The sequence below is a fragment of the Bombina bombina genome, chromosome 1 (genome assembly GCF_027579735.1).
Source record: "Bombina bombina isolate aBomBom1 chromosome 1, aBomBom1.pri, whole genome shotgun sequence".
Taxonomy (NCBI): domain Eukaryota; kingdom Metazoa; phylum Chordata; class Amphibia; order Anura; family Bombinatoridae; genus Bombina; species Bombina bombina.
Window position 1 is genome coordinate 1,416,316,253 of NC_069499.1, and position 17,499 is coordinate 1,416,333,751.

Here is a 17,499-nt window from a genome sequence, read left to right on the forward strand (position 1 = left end):
ATGGAGATGGTAGGCCTAGAGTGGGAAAAAAAGTACCAGTGTTTATGTGCCCTAAATGTGCCCATGCTAAGTCCTGCAGTGTCTCACATATGGGTTTAATATACAATCACTTTAGTATTATACATAATATGCTCACTCATGGGTCTTTCGGTACAAGTGTGTGTACACAAGGCAGGCAGTTTCTGTTTTGCAGTATGTCTGTTCTGGGGCAAAATTGTGTTTTTAGAGAGGTCAGCAGTCTGTTTTACAACAAATGTGTTTGTTCTGTAGTGTATGATATGTGTGAAGACTAGTCAGCCTGTCAGTGTTCCAGAGTAGATGTGTTCTTCAGAATGTGTGTGTGTGTGTGTGTGTGTGTGTGTAAAACAGCTAGTCCAGCGGTGTGTTTTTGTTTCATCACTGTATGTGTAGATACAGAGAGAAGACCAGCAGTGTGTCTGTCCCTATATGAGGGTATAAGGAGACCTTATCTGTTCAACAATATGCACAGAGGCAAGAAGAATGTTCCAGAGTTTGTGGTTATTACAGTGAAATTAACAACACGTGGGGTGGAGTGTCTGTGTATATTGAGATAAACAATATGCCTGCTGTCCAATGTGACTACAATAGCCCACTATTTTTCAGTTTTGTAGTATTAATGTTGAACTGTGTGTGTGTGTGTATGTGTGTGAGTGTTTGTGTGTGTGCTTTTGGGATAATTTCTGTGTGTTTGCGTGAGTGTGTGTGTATTTATATGCATAGGATTCTTTCAAAGTAATAGTTGGGACTTTGATTCAAACTGTGTGATTATTTTTTGTGTCTGTCTTATTGTCATTCTTTTCTTTTATAAACCCATTTTGCATGGGACTGACAAGCCCTTGAAGCTTGTTAATGTGCTAATTGTATTACCTTATTTGGTCTAATAATTTGCACGAGTAACCATGGTTTTGCTTGAGGATGTATATCAGTGATCTCAAAGTACCGGCCCTGGGGCCATTTGCAGCCCTAAAAATAGTTTAATCTGGTCCTTCCCTGTTTATTTGGTAAATCATTAATTTGAGCCCATCAACTTTTTAGGGTTCTAATAGGAGCAACAAGTTGATGTTCTATACAGGCACTCACTAGATAAATATAGACACAAATGCATTATCCATTGTTGACTTCCACCATGCACTGGTTGGATAAATGTCACTTTTTACACAGTTCCAGGATAATCTCTTCACTTGGCTCTCACAAGATCAATATATACAGCTGTATATGTTTATTGTGGGCTACAACTCCCACCATACGCTACTACTTGGGTAAAGGTCACTTCCAGTTCCTAGTATATACAGTTCCAGAGCACTCACTCTCTTCAAGTGACACCAATCAGAGAAGCACACATGGTCATTGGCCCCAAATACAATGAGCTTGATACCCATGATGTATATAAATATCTAGCATGCCAGGGCAGGAAGATTGTGTTACTTTGATTATTTTTGGACAGGGGCTTATCTACAATTTCATATTTTAATTGCTAGTTTAAACCTCTATTTTAAATTAGCTCAATATTTTTACTTTGATGTTTGGCCCATGTAATGTTCATATGTGACTTACATAGTCCTATAAAAATACTATGTCTGCATATACGGCTCCTTTTATACATCAGGATGAGTATGGTTGTAATACTTCTACCCACTCCGATTCTTAATATATGGCGGTTCTCTCATATACATGAGGTTAGACAACCTTTACGTAAACTAGTGGTCCATATTAAATTATCTTTTTATATACAGGTCTTTTAACCCTTATATATAAAACATGAGCAGCTCTTTAATCTATTTATTAAAGTCACAGCAGTTTTATGCTATACTATAATCGCGTTTGTAACGCGTCCGTCACCGCCGCAAACGCATCTTCAAAAGGAATGATCGCTGAGCGAGTCAGCCAAAAGAATGTGGTGAAAGAACCCTGCTATTTTAGGAATCCACCTGGTGGATTCTGAAAATGGCAAGGTGGTAAAAGAATCCGATCCACCTGATGCAGCGTAGGCAAATGAAGCCTTAAATAAAATAAAAAACGCAACCACACAAAACAACGAAAAACATGTAACCACCTGCAAGAAATTAAAAAAAAAAACACTAACCACCCGCACAAAGTATTAAACACCGAAACCGCCAGCATCGCAAAATAATAAAGTAATTAACCCCTAAATCCACAAATAACATAATTAAAATATTAACCCCTAAACCACCAACCCACCACGTCGCAATAAACCTAACATATTAACCCCTAAACCGACAAACCCTCACATTGCAATAAACCTAACATATTAAACCCTAAACCGACGAACCCCTACATCATAATAAACCTAACATGTTAACCCCTAAACCGACAAACCCCCACATCGCAATAAACCTAATTTATTAACCCCTAAACCGACAAACCCCCACATCGCAATAAGCCTAATTTATTAACCCCTAAACCGACAAACCCCCACATCGCAATAAACCTAATTTATTAACCCCTAAACCGACAAACCCCCACATCGCAATAAACCTAATTTATTAACCCCTAAACCGCCAAACCCAGACATTGCAATAAACCTAAGTCTTAAACCGCCAACGACGCAAACTAATTTAATTACTAAGCCCCCTAACTTAACACCCCCTAAATTAACCCCAATACTAAAATTACACTTAAAGGACCAGTCAACACTGCAGATTTGCATAATCAACAAATGCAAGATAACAAGACAATGCAATAGCACTTAGTCTGAACTTCAAATGAGTAGATTTTTTTCTGACAATTTTAAAAGTTATGTCTTTTTTCCACTGCCCCTGTACCATGTGACAGCCATCAGCCAATCACAAATGCATTATTCTTGCACATGCTCAGTAGATGCTGGTGACTCAAAAAGTTTAAATATAAAAAGACTGTGCACATTTTGTTAATGGAAGTAAATTGGAAAGTTGTTTAAAATTGCATGCTCTATCTGAATAATGAAAGTTTAATTTTGATTGTGTGCCCCTTTAAATAAAACCTAACATTAAATTACAAAAAAATAAAAAACTCTAAAATTACAGAAAAAAAATAAACAAAATTATATATAAAAAAAATTAAACCTAATCCCTATGAAAATAAAAAAGCCCCCCCCCCCCCCCAAATAAAAACATCCCCTAATCTAAACTAAACTACCAATTGCCCTTAAAATGGCCTTTGGTAGAGCATTGCTCTAAGTTAAACAGCTATTTTACGTTTTAAAAAAATACTAAGTCCCCCCAACAGTAAAAAAAAACCCACCCACCAAACCCCCCAAAATAAAAAAAATAAACACAAAAAAAAAAAGGGCATTTGTATGGGCATTCAGCTCTTTTACAAGCCCATTAAATCTCTAATCTTAAAAATAAAAAATAAATAAAAATAATCCTAAAACTAAGCTCCAAATAGGTACTCACCGTTCCTGAAGTCCGGCAGAGACGGTCTTCTTACAGGCGGCTCCATCATCTTCTGTCTTCATCTGAAGTGTAGGCGGCACAGAGGTGCGGAGCTGGCTTCCCCCGATGCACGGACCCTCAGTGGCGGTCTTCAGTGGTGTGGAGGCTCCTCTTCATGCGATCGTCCGTCGCACACTGAAGATTGAATGCAAGGTATCCCCATATTTATTATTTATTAGGGTACCTTGCATTCCTATTGGCTGAAATTTTTAAATCAGCCAATAGGATGAGAGCTACTGAAATCTTATTGGTTGATTTGACCAGCCAATAGGATTTCAGTAGCTCTAATCCAATTGGCTGATTTCTAAATTTTAGCCAATAGGAATGCAAGTTACCCCAAATTGAATGCGGTACCTTGCATTCAATTTTTAGTGTATGCCTCCCCGCCATTGAGGACCGCCACCCCAGATCCGCGCATCGGGGAAGACTGCTCCGCACCTCCGCTCTGCACAGCCTTCACACAGGATGAAGATAGAAGCCGCCTGGAAGAAAACCTTCTCTGCTAGACTTCAGGTGAGTACCTATTTGGAGCTAAGTTTTAGGATTTTTTTTATTTTTAAGATTAGGGATTTCATGGGCGGGGGGGTTTTACTGCTAGGGGGGTAATTAATAATTTATGTTATGAAAGAGCTGTTTAACCTAGGGCAATGCCCTACAAAAGGCCATTTTAAGGGCTGTTGGTAGTTTAGTATTAGATTAGGGGGGATTTTTATTTTTATAGGGGTATTAGTTTAGGTTTACATTTTTTATTTTGGATAGCTTTGTTTATTTTTTCTGTAATTTTACATTTTTAGTAAAATATATATAAAAACTTTAAGCACAATAAAATTGTTGTGTTCTAGAGTTCAAATAAAAGGGGCATAAAACCTATTTTTTTGATGAACCAGACAGAACATGCAATTTTAAACAGCTTTCCCATTTACTTCTGTTATCAAACTTGCTTTATTATCTTGGTATCCTTTGTTCAATGAGCTGCAATGCACTACTGAGTGCTAGCTGAACAAAGGGTGAGCCAATAACAAGACATATTTGAGTATCTCCCAATCAAAAGCTAGCTCACAGCAGTACATTGCTCCTGAGACTACCTAGGTATGCTTTTCTACAAAGGATACCAAGAGAAGAAATCAAATTAGATAACTGAAGTAAACTGGAAAGTTGTTTAAAATTGCATGCACTGTCTGAATCCTGAAAGAAAAAAAAGGGTTTATGTCACTTTAAGAAGTCAAAAAATAGCCTTAAAGGGACAGTCTACACCAGAATTTGTATTGTTTTAAAAGATAGATAATCCCTTTATTACCAATTCCCCAGTTTTGCATAACTAACACAGTTATAATAATACACGTTTTACCTCTGTGATTATCTTGTATCTAAGCCTCTGCAAACTGCCCCTTTTTTTAGTTCTTTTGACAGACTTGCAGTCTAGCCAATCAGTGCCTGCTCCCAGATAACTTCTCGTGCACGAGCACAGTGTTATCTATATGAAATACGTGAACTAACACCCTCTAGTGGTGAAAAACTGTTAAAATGCAATCTGAAAGAGGTGGGCTTCAAGGTCTAAGAAATTAGCATATGAACACCTAGGTTAAGCTTTCAACTAAGAATACCAAGAGAACAAAGCAAAATTGGTGATAAAAGTAAATTGGAAAATTGTTTAAAATTACATGCTCTATCTGAATCATGAAAGTCCCTTTAAGTTACCTGTATGTTTCTTCTAAAAATGTAATCTATGTTGTATACAAAGAGGTCCGTGACTGGATTCATTATGTAAAATACAGTGTCATGTTTTTGTAGTACTTTGATTTTGTTACTAATTTTTCTCTTCACTATTACTGTTTTATGTAAATAATTTTAGTACTTTTAACCCTCAATTTGAAAAACATGTAAAGTGGACTTCAGAGCTAGCACTTTTGCCTTTCTGAGAGACAAGAACTCAGGAGCATGGACTTATTCCCTACGAATCCAGCATAAAGTAGTAAACTTAGGCAGAGGAGCGGAAACCATGCAACATAAGTACACGCTGTGATTGTTTACCAAAGGTCCTTTTGTTCTGGGAGATAAAGAATAACATGACACATACTGATGAGACAAAACAAAGCTGCATTATTTACTGCAAAATGCATCTCAGTTATGAAGCGGACATTTCATGTAGCTTCTAGTTTGTGTTTAGAGGTACATTAAACACTAAACAAATGCTAAATAGAATGATGCATTCAAAGAAAAGATTGGTCTGAGAATAACCTGTAGATTCCTTTTTTAAAGTTTCATTAGCTGTTTAAATATTGACAAAATAAGGGTAAAGTTTTAGTGTTTTTAAAACAATGGGAACTGCCATGTTGTAACTTAGGTTTACTTCTCTGCTCTGGCCAATTAGGGATAGTTATAAATAGTTCACTAGAGTGTTCAGCCAATGGCTGTGTGGAATATAACAGTGTTCTGCACTTCCGTTTCTAACAGGAACTGAAAAGCTCACAATTTCAGAATGGAATTACAAGAAATTACAATAAATAAAGAAAGAAAGTATATTGCAGATTTTATTTTTATATATACAATTTATAATTTTATATTATCACCTCAAAGTGTTTAATGTCCCTTTAATGTCCCTTTAACATAAGCAAAAAAAAAAAACACGAAATAAATAAGAACTTTTTTTCTGGAAAGCTGGTATTCTCACCTCACTAGTAGATGGAAAACGTTCAGTGCCAGATTCCAGCCCACTGTCCCCATCCTGTGAATCTACAGACAAACGACCTAGGCATGAGAAATTCCATGAGTTTATGCAGCAGTTTTAAATGCAGGTTGCTGGGAAGAGTAACAAAATGCCTTTATGTACACTAAACATCCTTTTTATCATGTTTAATTGAACTTTGAACATGTGGATTCCGCTATTCTATCAGTTTCATTTACTATAATGTGAGTTAAATGCTAATGTCTTCTAGACTTGCAGGAAATGTTTCTGCAGACGCCTACACAGGGAACAACATTTCAATCGAAGGCTTAGTTGTGTTTTTTAGTTCCCAGTTCTATAACCAACTTCAGTTGCACGAACATTAAACCAGAACAGTATTTCATAAGCTAGCACATGGGAAAGCATCAAGAAGACACCACCAGTAAGTCAATTCCATTCCCCAGACCAATTAAAATACAAGATCAGAAAGGGCAGAGGAACTTACCTTCTACGACCTTGAAACCCACAGAACTACGGTCATTGTATAAACGCATATCCTAAATAAAGCAAGGTTTTCATTAGAGTAGGGTCTAAATACAATAAACAAATGTAATACATTGACTTCTTTAACTGAAATAATTTAAAAGTTAAGCTTACATTGTCACCAGTGAATGATTTTAATTAAAATAAATACCCTTACAGGTGACTGACGGTTATGTGCATTTGATACCATGAATGTAATAATTTGTTGAACTTTCATAACTTTATCTTACAATGTTGGATGGGACCTGAATGTTTTAGTTTTGATATAGCATTATAAGGGTATTTGATTTGTTTGCTTTTAATTAGAGTCTTGTAGAAAGGAAGTGCCTGTTGGAGGGCAGCTGTTTTGAATGACAGCTTCTGTTCTTAAAGTGAAAGTAACATATAGATGCTAGACCGTGTGGCTTTTGGTGCATTACACTTTCATTTATGCATGTTTAGATAGAGTCTGTTTTACTCAAATCTCATCCGAACAATTTGCAGTTACTCTCTTTCCTCAAGGACAAAATAAAAAACATAAGATGTTGTGTACCCAAGTACCACAGCGAAAATCTATGAACTGCAAATATGCAATAACTTACCCCAGAACCTGCAGTCTCTTGTCTAATTTTTAGTTGTAGTTGGATAACCCTTCTCCGTGCCCCTTCAATCTGCTCCTGCAGGCTCTGGTTCGGACTCCTATTATAAACATCACTCAAAGTCTGAAAAAACAGATTTAAGAATGTACTTACTTTTTTGGAACATTAATACATTTTAATTTAAAAAAAAAAAAAAAGTATATGCTTTATTTTCGGACCAATTAGGGGTTATTTTGAAAATGAACCAGAGGTCTGACTTCTAGTTCATTTTTGGATCGCTAATTGCTACCGCAAGCTCGCACTTGTAATGGCTGGTTATTTATCGCTCGCCCATAAACGGGCAAATTTGCAATAAATTAGCGCTCCACTTTTAATCTAGGCCTATATCATGATCGGTGAACCCAGGATTTACATTACAAAACAACAAAAGAAACAAAAGAAAAAAACACTGAAACTGATCCTTTGTCTCAAATAGAAAATATATCTTTTACTCTAATTCCTGTTTATAAAATATGTTACCTGCAGTTCAGCCTCCTCTTGTTTCAGCATTCTCCATAGTATTTGAGTGGCATGTTTTTGAACCTCAGGGTCCTAGAAAGTCAAAAGAAAGCTTATATGAACAAATATAATCAGATAATACATAAACATGAAATATTCGATATGCAGTGTGACTTACTTGTAGTGGTTTGGGTCCTGTGATCCTCTGACTGGGAGGCAAAGGAGGGGGTGGCGGAGGGGGTGCTGGTGACATTATGGTGTTTCTAGGGGATACAGAAGAGCTCAGATCTTGCTGTAACCCAGACATTCCCATAGATGGGGAAGGGGAACCCAGAAGAGTGAGGGCAACATACGCTCCAGCTGGTGTGGGAAATCACAGCATTAAAATTACATATCAAAGTGCATTACTGCAAACACTCACACTTCAATTCAACAAAATTATGCTCAGCATAATAGCTTATTTTTGAAAATTATTTTAAAATACTTGCCAGCAATTTTAAAACAATTTTTTTATGCAAACTATTTTTAATTAATTAGCCCTTTTAGGATATGCACAGATCTCAACATCTTTTATGTCCCTTTAAGTAAAGGGGAGCCCATTTAATGGTGTTTAAAACAAAATGATACGGTCTCTAATATCAAACCCTTAAGTATACGTTCAACTTCAAAAGTTAACTACAATGCAAAGGATTATTACAAGCATAATGCTGTCATTTATAAAGTATATCAACTATAAAAACCTGGCATTATGCTGTAAAAGCAATGCACCCCCCGCCCCAATACCTTTTGTTCTTTTATACTTAATGGATGGTAGTCAATCATATGCCATTCTGCCCACCCCATAGAATAACATGGCTGAGAGCTCCAACTTCTATCCTTCATAATCAACAGGTTTCACATGAGACCAGAGGCTCAGTCTCATATTAGACATTTTTGAAGTTAAAACAAATGAATAGACTCATTTTTAAAGATTAATGGTACTCAGTAGCCTGTGCAGTAAGGATTTTGCCTGGATCACTGTATATCGTAAATAGATATGTGAACTTCTATATCTATAATGGCTATTTAAAGCATAATAAACATTTAAATATAAACGTTTGCCTTGAAGGCTCATTTTTCCTATATAGCATATACTATTTGACCAATTCTTTACGTACAGTCATTAGTGAATAGACAAATTATCAAGAGACACTGGCTTGTTGTAATGCAAGTGCTGTGTGTTTAAATACCAGTGAAGACCAATAACAGAGCTTAAAATGCTGAAACATTCTATGCTCCCAAAACATGCGCACGTGAGTTTGCATCAGCACTAAAGTACCAGAGGTCTGATTGAAATACCCTTATTATTAACTTCACTGCAAACCAACCCAAGGTCTAAGCAAATTATTAGTGGTTATAAATAGTAAAAAAAAAAATATTAATGAAAACCTGAAATAAACTGTGCACATCCGTCCCAAAACAATCTTTTGGGTCCAAATGAAATATAACTTTAAAGAGAGTTTTGAATTTACTTTGTACTCTTGGCATCCTTTGTTGAAAAGCTTACCAAGGCAGGTTCAGGAGCAGCACTAACTAGCTGGTGATTGGTGACTACACACATATGTCCTTGTCATTAGTTATAAAGAAGTGTTTACCTAGGCCCAGTTGTGCTTAGCTGCTCTGGAGCCGAGTTTAACCCTTTGTTCTAGGTTAAACACATTAACATGCAAACAACATTACATAAATAAGACTAAAAAATTAGAACATTTTTCTTTCATGCTAAAACTTTTCCAATTTACTTTTATTTTCTTTGTTCTCATGTTAATCTTTGTTAAAAAGATATCTAGATACGCAGATAGGTGCACGTCTGGAACACTACATGACAGAAAATAGTGCTGCCACCTAGTGCTCTCGCTAATGTATAACATTTTTGCAAAACTGCTGCAGACACATGCACACTCCTGAGCGTACATTCCTGCTTTGTAACAAAGGATAACAAGTAAACAAAGAAAATGTGGTAATATAAGTAAATTTAATAGTATGTGGATGAACAAAAATAAATAATAAACTTATGCCAGGCGGGCAGAAGGGCTTGGTCTCCAATTACTCACATTTTATGAGCTTAACAACCTCAATGTGAGAGCTATTTGCCACCAACGTGCCATTCACCTGTGAATGGAAAACCAATAACTTGTTAAAAGAAGAAAAAAGATACCTGACATACACACAAATCTATCAGTAGCATTAATTAGAATGGATGATGTAAGATTTTAGTAAGAAACCCTACGATAATCTGTGTATGAAAGGATAATTACATACAAAAAAAGAGGGATTAAAACCGTAGCACTACAAAACTTCATTAAATACTTTCTAGCTAACATACAATTAAAATCATAAGAAATAGGAAGAAAGGTTAGGCTAATTCTGAGAGGCTCCAAATCGACTGCCTCGGTGCTTAATTGTTAAAGCCCATCATCCAGAATCATTACAAACAAGAGGGACAAAGGGGGGACAGCAAAGGGGCAACAATTCACATATAACCTCTCTCATTAACGGAGTAGTATTCATGTATTATGAGAGAGAGAGAGAGAGAGAGAGAGAGAGAGAGAGAGAGTTTTATTACATTCAACATAGCAGTCAAAACTATGCACTCAAAAGTGTCCTTCCTCCGACCTGCAACCATCTCTGGCATAGCTGGTCCGCTGATTTCTTACTAAAAACCCTCAAAATGCAGTCACACTCCGTTATAAAGTACCAGGCAATACTTAGATTAAAATAAGCATATATAGTTACTAAGTAAGTCAGTCGTCATACATGGTACCTCGGTCTTATTTGTAATGTTTCTGGATGAAGGGCTTTAGGTATTAGGCACAGAGGAAATCGGTTTGGAGCCTCACAAAATTAGCCCATCTATCCTTTCTAATTATTTCTTATGATTTTACTTGAATGGTAGCTAATAGGTATTTAATAAAGTTTTATATTGCTATGTTTTTATTCCCACTCTTTTCTCTTTTTGAATGTAATGATTTGTGTGTAATTCCACACTGTGGGAGATGAAATCCTTCTGTTATCCATAAATATACACACAGTCACTGAATAAAGTTATTTTGAAACGGAGAGTGCTGTTCCTGACAACTTTACTTGTATAACTATTTTGAATCGCACCCCGGCTGTTTAAGTGAGTGCTGGATCCCACACTGGAACACACACACATACATATATACATACATATATATATACATATATATACATACACACACATATACATATATATATATATATATATATATATATATATATATATATATATAAAAATAAATGTAAATATTTGCATAGGAAATTAGTACATCTAGGCAAGTATCCCCGCTTGCTTTTCCCCAGAAATTCTTAATATACAATGTTTCCAATGCACAAGAGAATTGTGGGTAAGATATGCAAATTCTCAGTTTTTTTGCTTCAAAAATACTGTTTTGACACAGTGATCCTTTTAAACAGGATTATGACAGCAAACCAGAAATCACTTACTAGACAAGCCTGTTTCGTTCTTTTTGGAACTCATCAGTAGGAGATAGATTGTCTAGTGAGTGATTTCTGGTTTGCTGTCATAATCCTGTTTAAAAGGAACGCTGTGTTAAAACAGTATTTTTGAAGCAAAAAAAACTGAGAATTTGCATATCTAATTTGCATATCTTACCCACAATTCTCTTGTGCATTGGAAACATTGTATATTAAAAATTTCTGGGGAAAAGCAAGCGGGGATACTTGCCTAGATGTACTAATTTCCTATGCAAATATTTACATTGATTTAATTTTGAGACATGGAGGATTTTAATTTCAGTTTTTTATCTCCCCCCATAATTTTAATGATATATATATATATAACACGCACACACAAGTTATAACACAAGCACTCACTGGACTTGATACAGGTGAAATAAAAAGTGTTTTATTCCATATAAAAAAGTGACGTTTCGGGGTCTGATGAAGGGGTGAACACCCCGAAACGTCACTTGTTTATATGCAATAAAACACTTTTTATTTCACCTGTATCAAGTCTAGTGAGTGCTTGTGTTATAACTTGGATAGTTGAACTTTCTATAGCACCCTGGCAGAATGTAAACTTACTGTTTGTGGGAGTGCATTTACTTCAGTGGATTATATATATATATATATATATATATATATATATAATGCAGAAGTAGAGAAGGCGCTCAGGTAGAAAAGGATATGATGCTGAAAGTGCTATAGAAAGCACTATACTCAAAAAGAGCAAATAATGTCGAGTTCCAGGCAGCAGAGTATAAAAGAAGAACTTTATTCCATATGTTAAAAAGGACAAAACCAGGATGTCCTGTACAGAGCCAGCAGTGACTCTAACAATCAGGCAAGTGAGCTGATCCCCATGCAGACATGTTTCGTGCACCAGGTGCACTTGATCACTGCTTACCTGGGGATCAGCTCAAACGCCTCTTAAAAGGCTGAGCTAGATCCTGACATCACAATACTGTTATACCTGATTGGTTACCTATTTCCACAAGTAGAGCAAACAAATGTCACAACATTTAAAACATTTTGTAAGACATATATATTAGCTGAGAAAATGCCCTCATACATTAACATGTGAATATTTTCCAAAAAAAAACTATAAGAAACAAAATAAATTCTATGAAATGTCTAAAAAATTCCACATTTAAAGTACTATTTTTAAACAGGACATATATATATAGCGTGAAGAAACATTGTAGTGACACACAGCTTCCATATAATGCATATACAAACAATATATGAGTACCTCCTTCAAAAGACAGACCACTTTCTGATATATATATTAACATTCAGTGGCAATACCATTAGCAGAAAAAAGGCCTAAATTGATATTTTAAACTCAAGTAAAAACATCCAGATCACGTCTGACGTTTAATCCATCTGGTTCACTAGTCTGTAATTTAAACATCCAAAAAATCTCCTTTTTATTTAGCAATGCTTCCCTATTGCCACCTCTCTTCCATGTTGTGATGTGGTCAATTGCCTGTATCTTTAGAGAAGAGACATCTGAATTGTGTTTTGTTTTGAAATGTCTTGATACTGGTGTATCACTATCTTCGTCCTCAATAGATCTAAGATGTTGCAAGAACCTATCTTTTAAGGAACGTTTAGTTTTCCCTGTATATTGAATTTTGCAGAGATCACAAGTCAGAAGATAGACGACATGTGTTGTTGCACAATTAATAAAAAATCTAATGTCATATTCAGTATGGGTTACGTTAGAAACAAATTTATCCCCCTCACATATGAAACCACATGTTTTGCAATATATATATACACACACACACACACACATACATATACACACACCCCCAAACATACTGTATTCCTAGCCTTTAGAAATGTATAAAGAACTTGTAGGGAAAACAAGTTATCAGGATTTCCCTATAAAGGGCACAACATTACACTGCCCACATTCTAATAATATAAAAGCAGTGTCTTATGGGGCAAAATGCACTAAACAACAATATGCAGATGCACTTTTTATGTTATTTCCTGTGCTAACACCAGTTAGGGACCGTTCTAAAAATCTACCAAAAAAAAAAAAAAAAAAAAAAGAGCATACACCCCCCCCCTCCCCACACACACACACAAAATGATTTATCTTTAAGAACTTACTTTCACAATACGGTCTCCTTCCTGCACTCCAGCCCGCATGGCAGCCCCCCCTGAAATGTGACCAAAAAAAAAAAAGAAAAAAAGATTCAGACAATGTATTCATAGATCGGTGGGATATGAACAAACATGATCTGCGATAATGATTTATAAAAACATTTAAAAAAAAATATGATCATGGCTTAAAAACTTCCTGATTTTATTATGCTTAAAGTGCATGTAAAGTCAAGCTTGTTGCTCATCCTCATAGTGTGCATTGCAATAAAAAAAATGTACTTTAAGTCATGATTATTTCTAAATCGCACCTTAAAACGATATATATAGTTATTTACCTACTATTATTATACTCGATAACTCCGCCCGCCATTTTGTCCCTCATTTCGGCTTTGATTGACACTTCTATCATTAAATCTTGTTTTTCACCCCGGGGCGTTCAGCCCCTATTCTGACACGTCACGGGACGTTACTGCGCATGCGTGAACTACCCGATGACAGTTACAGAAGCAATGCGCGTCCACGACTTGCGCATGCGCAAAACTAAGGAGCAATCAGATGCCGCTGGTGATAGCATATGAATTTCGGAACGCATGCACATATTGCCCTGAAACTTGGAAACGCATGCGCAAATTGAGTCATGCTCGTGAATACACTTCTGAGCTACGTAATTGAGCATGCGGGACCGCTCTATAATGTAATGCAGGGCAAATACAGGAAGCACAGGATGGGAGGAGTTTAAAAATATAACGGAGGTAAGTTTAATTACCAAATATAGACAAGTATTATTATTATTATTTTTTTAAATATTGCGGTTTAACTAAAGAGTAGATTTGGAATTAGTAGGCAAGAGGAATTTAACAAAAATTTACATTCACTTTAAGGAAATTGTACTGTAAAACTTTCTCTACTTTAACAGGTTTTGGATGATCCATTTTACCTGCTGGAGTGAATTACATAGGTTAAAAATAGCCTCTTCAGCATTATTTTGTAATTTAAAATAGATTTGTTTCCCTGTTGAAACCAACATCATTTTCAATACTGCAACATTGGCTATAGACAAACTATTAAAATAAGAGCCAGGAGGAATCAACCTATCAGCTGCTTTACTAAAAACATTGCCCCTTAAGTGATCTATCGATCTTATAGATATAGTCCTTTATCTGTCTCAGTGCCTCCAATTCTAGTAACAATAATACTGGCACTCACTTGTTTTTCACATCCAAAGTCAAATCATTTTATTATATACATATATATATAAATATACACACACACACACACATACATATATATATATATATATATATATATATATATATACATACACATACATACATATATACATAAAGACGTGTAGGGAGAAACGGCACACACCATCCAGTCAGCACCCTGGTGCACCGCTGCATGTAAATACAGAGTTCCAAGGGATCCCACGCACGGCTCATGCGTAAAAAGATCCCCAAAGCAGGCACAAAACACAGGGATTTGAATAAAAAAAGCCTTTATGTGAATATGCAGAAAAAAGGAACTTGGGGTCACTTAGACATTTCCTTATTTTCCATGAAAACATACATGATATTAGTTTGAATAGGAAATACAGTCATTGACAAGGGTAGAAATAATGAATATTAAGTGAAATAATAATTGTGTTCTCCAAACTTTGCTTTCGTCAAAGAATCCTCCATGTGCAGCAATTACAGCCTTACAGACCTTTGGCATTCTAGTTGTCAATTTGTGGAGTTAATTTTAAGAGATTTCACCACATTTCTGAAGAACCTTCCACAAGTTGGATTGGCTTGATGGGCACTTCTTACGTACCATACGGTCAAGCCGCTCCCATAACAGCTCAATAAGTCTGAGATCTGGAGACTGTGCTGACCACTCCATTAAAGACAGAATACCAGCTGACTGCTTCTCTAAATTATTGCATAGTTTGGATCTGTGCTTTGGGTCATTGTCCTGTTGTAGCTGGAAATTGGCTCCAATCAAGCACCGTCCACAGGGTATGACATGGTGTTGCAAAATAAAGTAACAGCCTTCCTTCTTCAAGGTCCCTTTTACCCTGCATAATTCTTCCACTTCACCATCACCAAAGCACCCCCAGACTATCACATTGTCTCAACCCTGCTTGTCAGATGGCATAAAGCACTATTCCAGCATCTTTTAATTTGGTCTGCATCTCACGCATGTTTTTTTTTGTGATACAAACACCTCAGACTTCGATTCGTCTGTCCATAACACTTTTTCAAATCTTCCTCTGTCCAGTGTCTGTGTTCTTTTGACCATCTTAATCTTTTCTTTTTATTGGCCAGTCTGAGATACGGTTTTTTTTCTTTGCAACTCTGCCTAGAAGGCCCTCATCCTAGAGTTGCCTCTTCACTGTTGAGGTTGAGACTGTTGTTTTGCGGGTACTATTTAATGAAGCTGCCAGTTTAGACCCTTGAGGCATCTGTTTCTCAAACTAGACACTCAAATGTATTTGTCCTCCCACTTCTCTTTCTATTCTGGTTAGAGCCAGATTGTGCTGTTCTGTGAAGAGAGTAGTACACAGTATTGTACGAGATCTTCCGTTTTTTGGCAATTTCTCGCATGGAAAAGCTAGTTATTTGTTTCTGGCCATCTTGAGCCTGTAATTGAACCCACAATTGCTGATGCTCCAGATACTTAACTAGTCTAATAAAGGCCAGTTTTATTGCTTCTGTAATCCGTGTAACAGTTTTCAGCAGTGCTAATATAATTGCAAAAGTGTTTTCTAATGACCAGTTAGCCTTTTTAAATGATAAACTTGGATTAGCAAACACAATGTGCCATTGGAACACAGGACAGATGGTTGCTGATAATGGGTCTCTGTACACCTTTGTAGCTATTCCATTAAAAATCAACTGTTACAAGCTACGATAGTCTTTAACAACATTAACAATGTCTACATTTTGCTCAACACTCACCGGCCACTTTATTAGGTAGACCTGTTCAATTGCTTGGTAACACAAATTGCTAATCAGCCAATCACATGGCAGCAACTCCATGCATTTAGGCATCTAGACGTGGTGAAGACAACTCACTGTAGTTCAAACCGAGCATCAGAATAGGGAAGAAAGGGGATTTAAGTGACTTTGAACGTGGCATGGTTGTTGGTGCCAGACGGGCTAGTCTGAGTATTTAAAAAAACTGCTGATCTACTGGGATTTTCACGCACAGCCATCTCTAGGGTTTACAGAGAATGGTCAGAAAAAGAGAAAATATCCAGTGAGCGGCAGTTGTGTGGACGACAATGCCTTGTTGATGTCAGAAGAGAATGGGCAGACTGGTTCGAGATGAAAGAAAGGCAACAGTAACTCAAATAACCACTCGTTACAACCAAGGTATGCAGAATACCATCTCTGAACACACAACGCATCGAACCTTGAAGCAGATGGGCTACAGCAGCAGAAGACCATACCAGGTGCCACAGCTTTTAGCACTGCGGAATCTGTTGGCGCTTTACAAATAACTAATAATAATAAGAACAGGAAACTGAGGCTACAATTCGCACAGGCTCACCAAAATTGGACAATAGAAGATTGGAAAAACGTTGTCTGGTCTGATGAGCCTCAATTTCAGTGACATTCAGATGGTAGAGTCAGAATTTGGCGTAAACATGAAAGCATGGATCTATCTTGCCCTGTATGGTGTGGGGGATATTTTCTTGGCACGCTTTGGGCCCCTTAGTACCAATTGAGCATCGTTTAAACGTCACGGGCTATCTGAGTATTGCTGCTGACCATGTCCATCCCTATATGAGTACAGTGTACCCATCTTCTGATGGCTACTTCCAGCAGTATAATGCACCATGTCACAAAGCTCAAATCATTTCAAACTTGTTTCTTTAACATTACAATGAGTTCACTGTACTCCACAGTCACCAGATCTCAATCCAATAGAGCACCTTTGGGATGTGATGGAATGGGAGATTTGCATCATGGATGTGCAGCCGACAAATCTGCAGTAACTGCATGATGCTATCATGTCAATATAGACCAAAATATCTGCGGAATGTTTCCAACATTTGTGTGTGTGTGTGTATGTGTGTATGTATATGTATGTATATATATATATATATATATATATATATATGCACACACACACA

The 17,499-nt window shown here is 36.5% G+C and overlaps 1 protein-coding gene across 1 annotated transcript in view; it reads right to left on the reverse strand.

Annotated features, from left to right (window-relative positions):
• ARHGEF11 (Rho guanine nucleotide exchange factor 11) overlaps positions 1 to 17,499 on the reverse strand; it is a 497,471-nt gene that overhangs the window by 263,634 nt on the left and 216,338 nt on the right. Inside the window, exons 5-11 of the mRNA XM_053719923.1 lie at positions 13,383 to 13,432; positions 9,830 to 9,887; positions 7,918 to 8,099; positions 7,761 to 7,832; positions 7,245 to 7,364; positions 6,626 to 6,677; positions 6,127 to 6,203 (exon numbers count right to left, since the gene is read on the reverse strand). Of these exons, the coding sequence (XP_053575898.1) occupies positions 6,127 to 6,203; positions 6,626 to 6,677; positions 7,245 to 7,364; positions 7,761 to 7,832; positions 7,918 to 8,099; positions 9,830 to 9,887; positions 13,383 to 13,432 (611 nt within the window). The remainder of the gene's footprint in view (positions 1 to 6,126; positions 6,204 to 6,625; positions 6,678 to 7,244; positions 7,365 to 7,760; positions 7,833 to 7,917; positions 8,100 to 9,829; positions 9,888 to 13,382; positions 13,433 to 17,499) is intronic.